Below are 15098 nucleotides of genomic sequence, written 5' to 3'. Positions count from 1 at the left end.
AAGATATATCAATAATTATATATTTAATAGAAAAAATATAGAAAGACAATGAGAATACTAAATAATGTAAATAATGGATATATTGAATGTTCAATTTAATAGATATGTAGATGATTATATTGATTATTCTTAATTGGATGGTTATTTTTTTTATTCAATTTACTCATGCACAGTTGACAATGACTGGATGTTCATTTCACTAGATGTGCGAATGATTATCTTAATATTAACGTTTAGAAGATAATTTGAGGTGGAGTGTTCTTTTACTTTATTGGGTCAATTCTAAAGCCCATTGTTCACATTGTTTAAAAAATCCATTGTCTACCTAATAAAATTATATCTAATATATTCTCTCACAATTTTTTTTGCCATAAAAACTTTGATAACATTATATCACTAATTTCAAATATTTAAAATATCAGATAGAAATAAGTATATATGTAAAAAAAATATCAAAACCACAACTTGTCTATTTTATATTATCTTAACAGAAATGATAGACTTCTTCTTCAACGTCATCATCATGATCTTTCTTCTCTCGTTTGATTTTTTTCTTTTTTTTTTTACTTCCTCTTTCATTATTATCGTCATATTTTTCTCTTCTTCCTCAAATTTTTGAAAGACTATGTGTCAAAAACATTGACTCATCTAACGAATAAAATACATTCGCTCAACAAAAATTTACGTGATATATGCAAAATTTTTTGTGTTATATCAAAAAAATTTTATACTATATGCAAAAATTTTTATACTATATCGATAAAAAATGCAAACAAGTAGAAAATCCGTGCATGTATATTATGTAAGTAATTTTTGTTAAGTTTAAACTAATTTAATTAAATTTAACTACCAAAAATATTTGTACTTATAGCACCACTTGTACCTTAATATCTTTATATTTATGTCATGAGACACCTATCAAATATAACTCTTGAGATATATGACTATAATAACTCTTAGAGTAAAATATCATTTTTTTCTCCAACGTTTGGATAAATTCTATTTGTGTTCCTAACGGTTAAATCGTCTCATTTGTATTCTTAACGTTTGTAAAAGTAATTCAATGTTATCCTACCGTCAATTATACATCATGAGCTTTAGTTTGAGTTTTGAAAATCTCTTCTTGAAATTAGAATACAGATGTATGGGACAAAATCGATGATCCCACTCCGAAAAATAGCTCATCAAAAGTTGAAACTACTCCTTGCAATATTTACATAATTCACTTTTTTAGAGACATAATTGAACCTAAACATAAATAGTGGGTACAATATTGAAATTGAACACATTTAGGTGAGACCTAATTGAGAATGAATATATGCAAATGAGAATAATTAAAAAATACTATCTGATTTGTTAGTATAATTGGCAGTAAAATAACATTGAATTACTTTTATAAATGTTAGAAATACAAATATGACGATTTAAACATTAGAAATACAAATAGGATTTATTCTAAATGGTGGGGACAAAAATAATACTTTATTCTGACCCTTATATTAATGCGCTAAATATTGCTTCGTAAATTTTATGTGCACATAAAAAATTAGCTACTAAATCAACTAATATATATTTATGTATAAATATATATAATATTTTTACTTATTTTAATATATATTTTATACATATAATTAATTTTAGTGTATACATAATATGATTACAAGTTCACCTCATTTTAGTATAAATACTGTTGAAAGGAGTCCACTAAAATCAATATGTAAAGCAAATACTATCTCACCAGCTTAAATGTGTAGTGCATGTTGAGCACTGGAAATTTTGTGAATCCAAAAAGATTTTAAGACTTCAAAAGAAGTGGCTTTTTAGTAATTTTTTTACCTTTTACTTCTTGCATTTTAGAAATGGTATAAATTCTAATTTATGACCAACTGATGATGTTGTTTTGTTCAATTTCTTACTAGGTTGTTGCTGTATGTCCACCATGGGTATATCTTCCTTACCATCTCTTCAATTATTTATATTAATGACTATTTTTGAGTAGATCTCTCAAATTTGGTTGTTCAATTTTGTTTGATTTTATACCCATTTTTTATTTTTTTCTCCCAAATTTCTAACATTTTCTCTCTCTCTCTCCTTCTTTGCATGTTAGAAGATTGCTTCATAATATGATTTGTTTTAAAATTAAATCAGCTTGAAATCTTAGACATTTATCATTCATTATGTATTTGTTGATTTTTTTTTTATCAAAATTCGATAGTTATTATTTTTCAGTTTTGAGCGTTGAACGTATTTAAATGGGTATTCATGTATGAATTAAGATGAGCCGAAATTAAAAAAGAGGAATTCAATCTAATTATACGAGTTCATGTGGGAATTCAATTTATTTTATTCATTAACTTGACTCAATTTACTTAATCTACAACGTATCAGATTAGATCGATTAATCGAGTTGCATTATTTTTTATTGAAAAATCAATTTTCTTTGTTCGTATACCATTTCAATATCCGACCAACCCAATTATACGAGGTTAGGTGGGAATTCAATTCATTTTACTCATTAATTTGACCCAACTTACTCGATTTAAAACGCATAAGATTAGATCGATTTATCGAATTGCATTATTTATTTATTGAAAAATCGATTTCGTTTATATACTATTCCAATATCAGATCTAATCATAGCACTCGATTTATCACTATAATATTTTAGCAAAAAAATTTTAATTTTCAAATTTTGAACTGACTAACGAAAACACAGACATACTTTGATTTTGAATTAGGGCAAGTCTTTTTTTTACCTAAATTTTGTTAACATATTAAAAATAATTTTTTTTAATTAAATACTATAAATTAAAGTATAAAATATATATAAAATCTAGTGAAATGTATATATTTGAGATTTTGAAGATGTAACTAAAAATACAGAGAGGAGAAGGAGTATCAGAATTATTGCTCTAGAAGAGAAGAAAAAAGAAGAAAAAGAAAGAAAGATGGCATTGATATTGGACAGAAGAAGCAATTCACACAACAAAGGTAAAGGAATTATAATCAATGAAGGGAATGACATGAATTCAAGTGATGATAGTGATGATGATGAGCGGAGTGTTCTATTTAAGGTACTCTTAAAGTACTCTGTTTCTCCTTATTAGCATTATTCTTGTATTTTTACATGTCTTCAATTGTCAAAGTATTATAAAAAAATTTTATAGTAGCTCTATATTTTTCTTTACAAAAACTTGACGGTAAAAAGTGTGAATTTTACTATGATGTGTAGATACTGACACGGGATATGACACGACACAAAATATGCCGATACGCGAATTTTAAAATTTTATACGACACAGGGACACACGTATATATATAAAATATAAAGTATTTTTTAGATAAATTGTAATGATATTTTTATATTTCTTGATATTAAAACATAAATAATTTTTTAATTATTTTTAATGTCTTATTTTAATTATATAAAATATTTAAAATATTTTTTGTTTTAATAAATAATAATATATACTATTTCTAAATTTATTTTAAGAATACATGTTAAGAATAAGATTAGACACGCTGATACGTGTGGTATTAAGGTATGTCCAAGCGTGTCTGGAGAAGAATTTTTTATTTTTTTTATCAAGATATGGTTAGACACAGCAGACACGCGTGTCAGACGAGTGTCAATAAATATTGTACCCAAAATGTATCCGACACGCAGACATAGCAACTTAGCGAAGTGTCTGTATTTCATAAAATTTTTATCAAAGTTTTGAAAATCGAATTAAACCGATTTGTATAATATGTTAAATTTATAATCAAGTTCTTATACTATTTGATTCACATACAAAGGCTATTTAGTAAAAAATTATTAAAATTGAAATCATCAGGTTATAGCAAGATAAAAATAAAATAGTTAATAGCGTGTTGGTTGAACTATTAGAGTCTCTAAAATCAATTTTTTAAATTTTAACATCTCAAAATTGATTTTAGATTTTCTCCACTTTTGATTTAATCAAGCCCCTGCCAAATCAATTTGGCAGAAGAAACTTAAAAAAAAAAACAAATATGACTTTTTTACATCAAAATAAATTCTGCAAAAACATAACAAAAAAGTATAAATATGATAGCAAATTATTGCTTATGTGATAGATGAGTATGAGCTTGCAAAGTACACCCTTCCATGCATTCTCCAACCTATTTACTTTTAATGTGTGAATAATATAATTGATGTTTTTTTGGAGTCTAATAATATAACGATGAAAACTCAGGTGTAGTCAAATTCACGTAAAGTTGATAATTGAGAATCGTTAAATGATTTGATTGATTTGACTAAATTTTTATCTAACAGTTTTCAATTATCAACTTCACTGAAAGTAACTACACCTGAATTTCTATCAAATATATATAATTGATATGATCACATATAGGTTATTTGTATAAATATCCATTGTTTATTCAGTTTTTCCACCTATGTAGGAAGTACAACCGGTACATATAGGAAGTTCTTCAAGAACAAATGGTAATTTATCAATTCTGGATGAGTTATTTGCTCAGCCAGCTAATCTTAATATGGTTTGTTATTTTGCATATTATGAATTTTAAAATATCAATTTTCATTTTGTTGATCACTTATTTGAGTTTATTAATATTGAGATTCATGTTTTGAAAGGTTGAGAATCACTCCCCAATTATCAAGCAGCCAATGGATTTTGGTACCATGAGAGCCAAACTTCATGAGGACTTGTATCAAACCTTTGAACAATTCAAGGTTTCAAATTTTAATTTCTTTTTTATATTTTCTTATTATTTTCCGGTGTTTATGTTTCCAACTTTAAGATGCAAATTTATATAATACTAAACCGTTTATTTGAAAATTAGCATGGTCATCCCATTAGTTTCTAATTTTTAAAAAATCATTTGATCTTTGAAAGGTAACATGTAACATCAATTTAATCCTTTTAAAATTTATTTTATATCAATTAGTAATGTTATAATCAGTTTTTAAGACCCTATTTGATATAAAAAAAGTTTTGTTGATGAAATCTAATGCATGCAATATTATTATTATACATAGTTTAACTTCATAATCTATTTGATATACAATGAATACTGATATGAAGATATATTCATGTGAAAATAATAATTTAGATGTTGATACATATTATGTTAAGTAGTTTAGTAAAAAATATTAAACTATTTAATTATTCTTCATGTGAGTAATCACTTTGATATATAGAAACTTAAGCATGTTAAATCTAGAATTTTTTAGAAAACAAAATGATATTTGATTCTAAAAAAAATGGTAGCTCTCTGTTTGCACATTGTTTAAATCGATTGTAATTTAATTATAGCTATCGAAATTGTTTTATTTTACATGTTTATTTATTTAGTACCTAGTGATGAAATGCTCCTTTTGTTTTTTTTTTTCCAATTAATATTTGTACATATATTTCAATGATGATGAACAGCTTGATATGTTTCTAATGTGCTCCAATGCTATGAACACCAATCCTGCAAACTCAAGCCAATATAAAGTGGTATGTATGACCAAATCAAATAAAAAAAATAAAAATATATTTAAATAGCTTCTTAAAGAATTTCGCATCAAACGTTTATTATGTTAAAATTTTTGCATTTTACAAAAATAAAACATATAAGTTCCTATATTAATTAGATTCGTTGTTTTCATTTGGATAAATAAGTCATTAAAAGTGTAACGAAATGTCCTGTATGTTTTATTTTTGCAAAAGTAAAAAATCTCAATATAATAAAATTTTTTGGGGACGAAAATGTCCAACACAAAATTCTTTTTAAAGACCTATTTAAATATATATTTAAAAAATATTATTCTTATTCTTTGAACATGCACATATTTATTTTGGTATCTCATTTTATTTGTTATAAAGTTCGTAATTGATCCAAGTTTTGTTAAACATAATTTCTTCTAGGCTAAAACTATAAGTGTTCGTGCTAAGAGACTTTTTGAGGATCTAAATGCTGAAGAAAATGATGAGTGGGAAATTTTTCCCAACAAGAGAAGATCAATTAGAAGATCACGAGGTGGCCAACCTAGAACCCCACGAAATGCAAGTGTTTCTAAACCTATTGGTAAGAAAAATGTGTTTCTCTCTGTTTTTTTTTTTTTTTAAATTATTCGAATTAAAAAAAAAATATGCCCCATTTGTTCGTGTTGAATTATTCAAATTAGGGTATAATATATATTTTTATCCTTAAGTTTTGTCAAAAATTTTAAAAATATTTCTAAATTTTATTTTGTTTTAATTTTATCTTTAAAGTTTTCTATTTACATCAAATATACTCATGACAGCGAAATGTTCAAAAAGTTTAAGCCAATCCAACAATAATGAATGACATATATGTCTGATTTGTTTGTGTCAAAGTTTTTCTTGTAAAATTATTGTTAAATTTATTCTTTTTTTTAAAAATTTACCGGCAGGGATATATTTGATACAAATCGAAAATTTTTAGAACAAATTTAAAATAAAATAAAATTTAAAGATATTTTTAAAATTTTTAAAAAAATTTTAAAAACAAAAAATATACTTTACTCTCTGAACTATTTAATCCTTAACTAAATTTTAGGATGAGTAAATCAAAACTAAGAATGAGTAAACCAAAATAATTGAATTAGATTAAGAAAAAGTATTTAATGTATTTTCTCTATCTTTAGTGACAGAGAGAAACAATAATGCTGTTGTTTCTCAAGAAGACAATAGAGACACATATTCCCCTCCAACTCTAAGCAGCAACTCATCACTTTTCAAAGAATATTTGGAAGCTAACAAGTCAAAGATTAATGTAAGTTATATTATTTCTCACCCAAACATTTATTAAAGTAATTCATCATTTTGTTTTTCTCTTTTCAATATACCCAAATTTGTTCTTGAATTTTTTTTTATCAAATGCTTTAATTTTTAATAAATTTTAGTTATTAAGTTAATCTTTTAATTTTTTATTTTGTCAAATAAATCAATTTCGTGTTAGATTCTACTAAAATGTTTAGACAGTAAATTTCAATCATTATTTAATGAAGACATGAAAGTATTTAAAGATTTTTAAAATTCTTAAACCAATCTTCTCATATAGATGAACAATATGATATAGATGCCAAAAAAAATTTTCTGAAAATATATTTAGAATTTTTGTTTTGGAATTCTCCATGTGTTTTTTTTTGCAAGTTTGTTTAGATTTCTAAAAAAAAAATAGGTAATTCAAAATTGTTTAAATTTTCATCCATGTCACATTTAGTTTTATTTATTTATTTATCATTTTGCTAATTCCAATTCCTATTGAAAAATCATAAAAAAAAATTCTTATTCTAGTTATTCACAATGGATGTATGCTATTGCAGTTGATTCAGGATCCTAGCAACTACAAAGAGAGCCTACAAATGTTTGTGGAAGATTTGGGACCAATAGCTAAAAAAGTTGCAGCCAAGAAACTAGAGCCCCTAAGCTTTCAACAACAAAAGAATGTTGACAATAATTACCATGATGCCCCTCCCGGATTCAACACCCCGCTAATGAATCCTCCTGCTCCTCTTCCTCGTCCTCGTCCAAATAACATAACTGTCATCAACACCAACGCTAGTCGCGATGTTGGCATCAACGTTAACAACAATCGTCCGGTGAACATAGAGAACAAATGGAACGAGCGCGCCGCTGCTATCCTGGCCGAGATTTTTGTCAAGAAAGACAAACAACCAGAAAGTGACAACAATAAGGGCAAATTTGGTAATGTGTTCCCTCTTCTTACAAGACCTTTTCAAGAGGGCATTAGCCAAAACAATGTAAGTACCATTGTTAGGCCTACAATTGTGATCCCAAATGCTAAACATGAGTCAAATTCTATGGCAAGTGGTATTAGACCTACAATTGTTAGACCTACATTTGTGAGACCTACAATTGTGATCCCAAATGCTAAAAATGAGTCAAATTCTAGGGCAAGAGGTAGTAGCGACACTTCAAAACCATCATTATTTGCCTCACCAAGACCATGGCAACAAAGCTTTTTTGGGCCTAGGGTTTCAAATTGGTCCATTCCTAGGAGCAACAACCTTATAAGACCACATGCCACACATTTCTCCAATGTACCAAACCCAATTAGGCCTATGAGTTTCCAAGCTATGTTGATGGGTTCACCCAACATGGATTTTTATCACCTGTTGGGTCCATCTACATCATCCCCTCAAGGTTTTGCTAATAACATGGGAATACAGCAAAATTACCAAATTGCCCCTATTCAGGTTCCACCTAAGCAAGAAGCAGGAGTTTCATGTTCACTCTCAATTGGTGGATTGAATTACAATGAAGAAGGAGTAGGAGGTGTTAGTGTGGACCAGCCAGAAGAAGCAACTACCCTGCATCTTCTTTGGGACAATGACCCATATACCAAGTTGTCACTTTGACTCGAACATATTTATGGGTGTTGCATTATGAATCCTATGGTATGCTATAAATTGCTAAATAAGCTCTTAGTTTGGGCATATTTTAAGATTATTGTAGTTGGATTTGGATAATATTATTGCTGTCAGCTAGTAAGTTATTGCTATTGTTACATTTCTTTTAAATTTACAAAGACTATGAACTTTGCTTCTTTTAATTTGCATAATTGTGTCCATTTGTTCCAGAAAGATGTTATTTTGACAACTCGTGTGTTTGTTTAAATTTGCTTATATTAAGAAAATGAGATAAATTCCTCAACAAAGAAATATATTTTGAGTAGATAATTATTTTGGTCTCTTAATTAAAGATACAAAATTTGATAAAATAATCCTTAAAAAATGTGAACAATAAAATGATTATTCCTCAAATACTTATTTTGTTTGACAAATTGAACAAATTATTAACTAATATCCTGTATAGAAAACTCCGTTAATATTTGCTAACTAGTTCAATTTGATAAATGAAGTAAATCTTTTTAGCAAGTTATTTTGTGGTCCATATTTTTTTTATCCAAATTTGTTATTTACTTCTCATCTCTATTACTATCTTATTCTATCATTGTAGACAATTATTTAGATATTAAAATGGACCAATCTAACCGACGTAAATTGATTTAGTGATTAGTTCATTAGTCCTCTTAAATAAATGTCGAGAGTTCGAATTCCACCTTATAATACAGCAAATTAATCTTTGACCTGTCGTATTAAAGAATACCGTAGAAAAAAATTAGAAAAAAAAGTACAACCATAAAGACTCTTATTGAAGAGGGTAATACCGTAATAAGGTGCACCAACCATAAAAGTACAACATTATTATAGACATCAGCTTTAACCCGGATATATTTTACTTTCTTGTTAAGCCATGATTTTATCATACTAATACATACAAATAATTGTAAAATAATTATTACAATGGATATAAATAATTAATTAGAGCAAGGGGTAAGACTTTAAACAATTAATCAATTTACTACATTGTAAAAATTTAAAGTTGTATTTGTTTACTGTCAATAATAAAAGACACATTTCCAAAAACATATGCCCATGAATGCATGTTTTGATTGTAAATACATTTGTTATTATTGAAAAATTGTAATATGAAAAAATCTCATATTTAATATCTATATATATCACAATTTTCTCTAAGATACTGAATATCGATATCAAATTTGTGTGTTACTAAACAAACATTAAACATATATTATCATATCCATGTCTCTTATGAACATGAACAATAACCAAACACATCTTAAAACAACGTATGCAAATTATTGCTTTGAAAAAAAAATACTAATATTAATATTAATATACTAACAATATAAAATATTTTACATAATCATCTAATTTTATTTAATTTTTTAAATAATTATTCATGTAATCAATATAAAAAATAATTATTTTTGCTGAAATATTATATAATTGAATACACATATAAAATTACTTTACACTAAAAATGCATAAAAAATATTATTTAAAATAACACTTTTAGAGGTGTTCATGAATCGGATCTAATCCGCATATCCTTGGTATTTATCTGAATCCGATCCAAAAATTACGGATATAGATCCGATCCGCAAGGCTATCGGATCGGATCGGATTAAATCCACACACGAATCAAATCGAATTGCGAATTTTGAGTAGGTATCCTCATATCTGATCCGCATATCCGTGTATCCACAAAAAAATATTCTATTTATGTTTTATTTCAACTAATAATTATCATATATGTTGTAATATTTTAATTTATTATTTAAAAAAATAAAAAAATAAACTTTATTAATATTTTTTAATAAAAATAAACTTTTAAAAATATTTTTGTGATTTTGCGAATATATCCGATATCCGATCCGCAAATGTATGGATCGGATCCAAGCGATGAATTTAGTGCGAATCAAATTGAAATTTTGGCCATATCTGATCTGATTTGTGNAAATAATACTAAAAGAGGATAATAAATTATTTCACCAAAAATAAGAATAATCTCTTTTTTTTTTCTATAAAGAACAATAATATGACATCCTCTAAATACTAAACATGTTGGAAGAAGTAGCATTTATCTATCATCAAAGTCATATTTGGTAATAAAAAATGAGAAATCACCATCCACCATGCATCCTCAAAGTTTTCTTCTATGGAAAAAGATAGTAACTTGCAGTATCGTTAATTCACCAACCAATACAAACCTCACAGTACCAGAAAATGAGACACAAAAGGATTCATCATTAAATTCAGAACAACAGAAAAACTAGCAGTTTCTTGAGGTTGACTCATTCTACTTTTGACTAAAACACAACATTTGCATTTAAAGAGAAAATGTCCTCTTTACCAATGCAAGCCCTTCACTAAGGATAAAATAAAGTACTTATAAAATGAAAAATGAAAAAAAAAATAAAATTGAATGATGAACCAACTTTTTTCTAGTTCATATAAGATTCTTGTCTAAAATCCGTAGTTATTTCAAAAATAAATTTGGAATGCGTGATCCAAAATTAAGAGAAAAATCTCAAACCATTTTAATTAGTGATAATTATTTAACACTATAACCATTTTATCAGAAATATAATAATAATATGTGATGAAATCACTCATATAAAAAATTTAAGCCAATAAAAAAATATATAAATAATTATATCTCTAACACTCTCCCTCACACAAGAACCAAAACCTCTTTTCGATTTGCGTGTATTTTGTATATCTTTTTTTTTTCTTTTTATTTGACTTTCACTTATTTTATTTTTTTAAATTTAAAAAAGATTGAATTCTAAATCTTTTAATAATAAAAACTCTAAGTATCATGTTAATCATAAAATCACTTCTTCTAAAAAATTAAACTAATAATAAAAAAACTCATAAATAATTATACCTCTGACATAATAATCATGAAAAATAAAAAAATTAAAACCACAAATAAAATAAAAAACTTTTCTTGGCTGCACAACCGAATGTTAGAGAAAGCAACAAAACTTCCTGAACTGTGGGCTGCACATGTATGTATGTATAGTCATTAATCAATCAGCTTTAATAGATTTTCATGCTTTTTATTTATTTATTTAATTTATTTATTTAAAATCACCCCCCTCCCTCTCCTTGGTTCATAAATTTATTGTTTTTGTTTTGTCCTTGCATTGTGTTTGCCCTATGAAATGCAAGACAAGACCCTCTCTTTCACCATATTTGATTGGCTCTTCAACTTCAGCTTTCTCAGATTAACTCATGCTTCTTGCCTTTGCTTTCTTGGACCAATTCTATCAAATCCCACTTCCATAAAATTTCATCACTAAACAATAAGCATGCTCTTGTTTAACACATTCATTAATGTGTTTTCTTTTTTTTTTTACATAATTTTTTAACAAAATAAATAATTATACTTTAATAATATACAAATATTTCTCAATAAAAAATGGCATGCATGCAACATTCATGTGATGAGTCCATATTCAAAATAAGTATGAACATTATTCACACTCACATTGGACCACTACTAATATATGTATGATATATTATTAATTATAGTACTACTAGTTAAACACTTAGATTAATTAAGCCCTAATTAATTTATATTTAGTATATATTATATAAACAAGTGGCACTCAAGGATCATGAAAGTACACATTTTGTATATTGAGATTAAAGACTAATTATTAATTCTCTCTTCTCAGCAAAAACTTCTTCCAAGAAAAGAATTTCACAAATGGGTTTCCAACACGTGCCATGCAACTCATATTGAAAATAACAAAATTAAATTAAATAAATATATTCACAGATCAAACCATAACTAAGTAGTGGTCCAGCATTAGAATATCATAAAGAGAATTAAAATATTAATCATTATATATACCAACATAGACACAAAGATGTGGCAAAGTACAAAAAATCCACATCATGTTCAAGAGAACTTTAATGTTATATTGGGTATTATATTATTAATAATAATATACAGCATGAGCAATAATAACATATGCTTGTCCATTCCTCAAAATATCTACTATATACCTTTAAATATAATTAAATAATGGATAATTAAAAAAAGAGAAGTATCTAGTTCAAGTGTACTTGCATCTCGAACTACACAAGAAACTGGCTTAGTTTTTGAGTTAGTTCAGTTACACACATGCAAACACAATTAAAGAATATTAGTTACCTCAAGAAAAGGACCTTCTCCACCACAAGAGTTCAAAACCCTAAAAAATTATCATGCCCTAATAATATGCCAAAAATGGTACTCTTAACAACATTAGGCTAGGGCTTAAAATGGATCTCCAACAAGGTATACTTAATTCAAAATTTTCAAATACTTACAAAAATTTAATTTTGATACAATATCAGTTTAAAATAGTTTTACACATACATCTAATTACATACCGTCACATCATTAAAAATAATTACTTTAAAAATAATTACTTTTTATATTGACTGCATAAATAATTATCTAAACAACAAATATGATTGTACGACTGTGTAAAACGTTTTACACTGTCATTGCATCAAAATTAAACTCTACTTATAAATGCATAAAAATTCAAATGTCATAAATAATGTACACATTACTTAGCTTGTTCCACATAATAATGTGTAAAATTTTAAATATTTTGATTTTATAGCTAACAATAATCGAAAAATTTTGCAACTAATTAATAACTTGCATTATTTATTTATTTATTTATTTTGAAGATTATTATGAGTTGAAATAAAGTAAGGAGGAGATTTCAAGAGGAAAAGCCAAAAACAGCAACCAAGAATGAATAGGGTGTCACAAAGGTCAACAAATAAGAAGTCTATGTATATAGCTACAAGTTCCAACCTCTGGCAGTGAGTGATGGACAGGAAGCCAGGGTTAATTTCCTCATCTGATTGAAGCAATTTCAATATTTCAATTCCGACCTCCAACAGTTCAATTTCCCTACTATTTATGCAAACCCTTGAACGTTGTGATTAGCTAGTAACATAAATCCTTAGATAATTTTATGTGAAAATAATAAGATATACATAGGTGTTATGTTATTTCCTTTCCTCAAAGATGTCAAATTATTTAATTTATTTAACTATCATTTTCATATAAATATATCTTGTAAAAATAACTAATTTTCAAAGTAATTGCATTAAAAGTCGTCTAAAAACATAAATCTAAATGATAAAAAGCATGAAAATAATTAAATGATTGGTTAAACTAATAAACTCTATTAATAATTGTGATGATGCATGAATTGATGATGCAACCAAAATCATATGTCATAATAAGTTTGTATGCTAAAAGAAGTAACAACACTTATGTTACTATTTATTGCACAGCAACTCCCACTCCCCTCCCTTTCAGAAAGTACTATTACTATTATTTCTGGAAATCAAGAACATTGTACCATGCATGATATTGACCCATCACAAATTGGGTTCAAGAAAAAAAAATATAGGAACAATTTCAAATGTTTCCGAAATATGTGTTCCAATAGTTTTAGTCATTAACCCTAATTATCAAAATATATATAATCCTTACTAATTGAAATCAACGATTAAAATTACTAAAACACCGATATTTCGGAAACATTTAAAAATTTTCCAAAAATATAAAGATAACAAACAAGAATAGAAATAGAGACATGGATATTTGCTGTGTCTGTCCTCAGAAATACAAAAAATTACATTATTTTCTTTTTATCTCTAAGACAAATAATTTATATCTCTATCCTTATAATCAAACAATTTTTGTATATGTGATAGAAGCTGGCACCTTTGTGTTTTTATTAACCATTATTCATCCATTCCAATAAAGTGACCCACATACACACACTATATACTAAGCTCACACTGCTATCCATAAATATAGATTATATACATAAGTGAAATTTGTATGCATTTTTTAAAATATATTTAATACATGTTTTAGAAGTATTTATAATTATTCATTTTCCATTTATATCTAACAAATATATTCCACCAAAAATTCCAGTTGTTTAGTATTTAATTTCTAATAGAAAAACATAATTTTTCACTTAGCTTGAAAATTCACAAATCACATACATATACTTGATTCACCATGCGTCACTCACACCATCAAAACTACATAAATTCAGTATAATCATAATAATAACCAGGTAAAAATGGCGGTTAGGAACCGCCATTTTAACCGTCACAAAACTGCAGTATTATCCACAGGTAATTGTAGTGGTTTCTAAAAACCGCCATTTTTGGTTATAATAGTGGTTCAAACAGCTGTAATTTCCAATAAAAAAACCGTTATTTTAACTTTTTTTTTGTAGTGTCATAATAATAATAATACAATACATTTATATGACACATAATCTCACAGTGAAATACTGAGAAATAATATAAACAATATATGACATTACAATAAGTAACATAACTACTCTACTCTCCACCTTTCTCCCCTCCTAAAATTCAACTTGCATATTTAAATGGTGTTTTAGGATAAAATCTATATAAATCTCTCTTAATTCCCTTTTCATTATGTAGTAAATATTTTAACAATACATACCAAGAATATTGTTTTCACCATAATCACACACAATCAGAAGAAAGAAAAAGAAAATTAAAGTTAACCGAAGTTTCCTAAAACAAATTTTTTTTATCATTTCCAAAGAAGTAAAATCAATACCACAATAACAAGTTGACAAAAGAACATGCAAAATAATAAATAAAATTAAAAAAGGGGTTAAGTTACTAAACTTAC

At 26.5% G+C, this 15098-nt stretch overlaps 1 protein-coding gene and 1 long non-coding RNA gene across 2 annotated transcripts; both read left to right on the top strand.

The window, feature by feature from the left end:
* Positions 1-1754: 1754 nt before the first annotated feature.
* On the top strand, positions 1755-3022 carry LOC127741695 (uncharacterized). Its single transcript, XR_008002929.1, has 3 exons — positions 1755-1823; positions 1920-1943; positions 2884-3022. It is a non-coding gene; the product is annotated as an uncharacterized LOC127741695 (long non-coding RNA).
* Position 3023: 1 nt separating this feature from the next.
* Positions 3024-8546, top strand: LOC107475023 (uncharacterized). The gene is made up of 7 exons (XM_016094669.3): positions 3024-3074; positions 4426-4521; positions 4619-4717; positions 5418-5486; positions 5898-6057; positions 6641-6768; positions 7322-8546. The coding sequence occupies exons 1-7, from the start codon at positions 3024-3026 to the stop codon at positions 8375-8377; spliced, it is 1659 nt and encodes a 552-aa protein (XP_015950155.3). The 3' UTR covers positions 8378-8546.
* Positions 8547-15098: the final 6552 nt, after the last annotated feature.

This window comes from Arachis duranensis, chromosome 1, assembly GCF_000817695.3.
Source record: "Arachis duranensis cultivar V14167 chromosome 1, aradu.V14167.gnm2.J7QH, whole genome shotgun sequence".
In the NCBI taxonomy this organism is placed as follows: domain Eukaryota; kingdom Viridiplantae; phylum Streptophyta; class Magnoliopsida; order Fabales; family Fabaceae; genus Arachis; species Arachis duranensis.
Note: the sequence above shows the minus strand (reverse complement) of the source record. Positions and strands in the feature narration are given on the sequence as shown.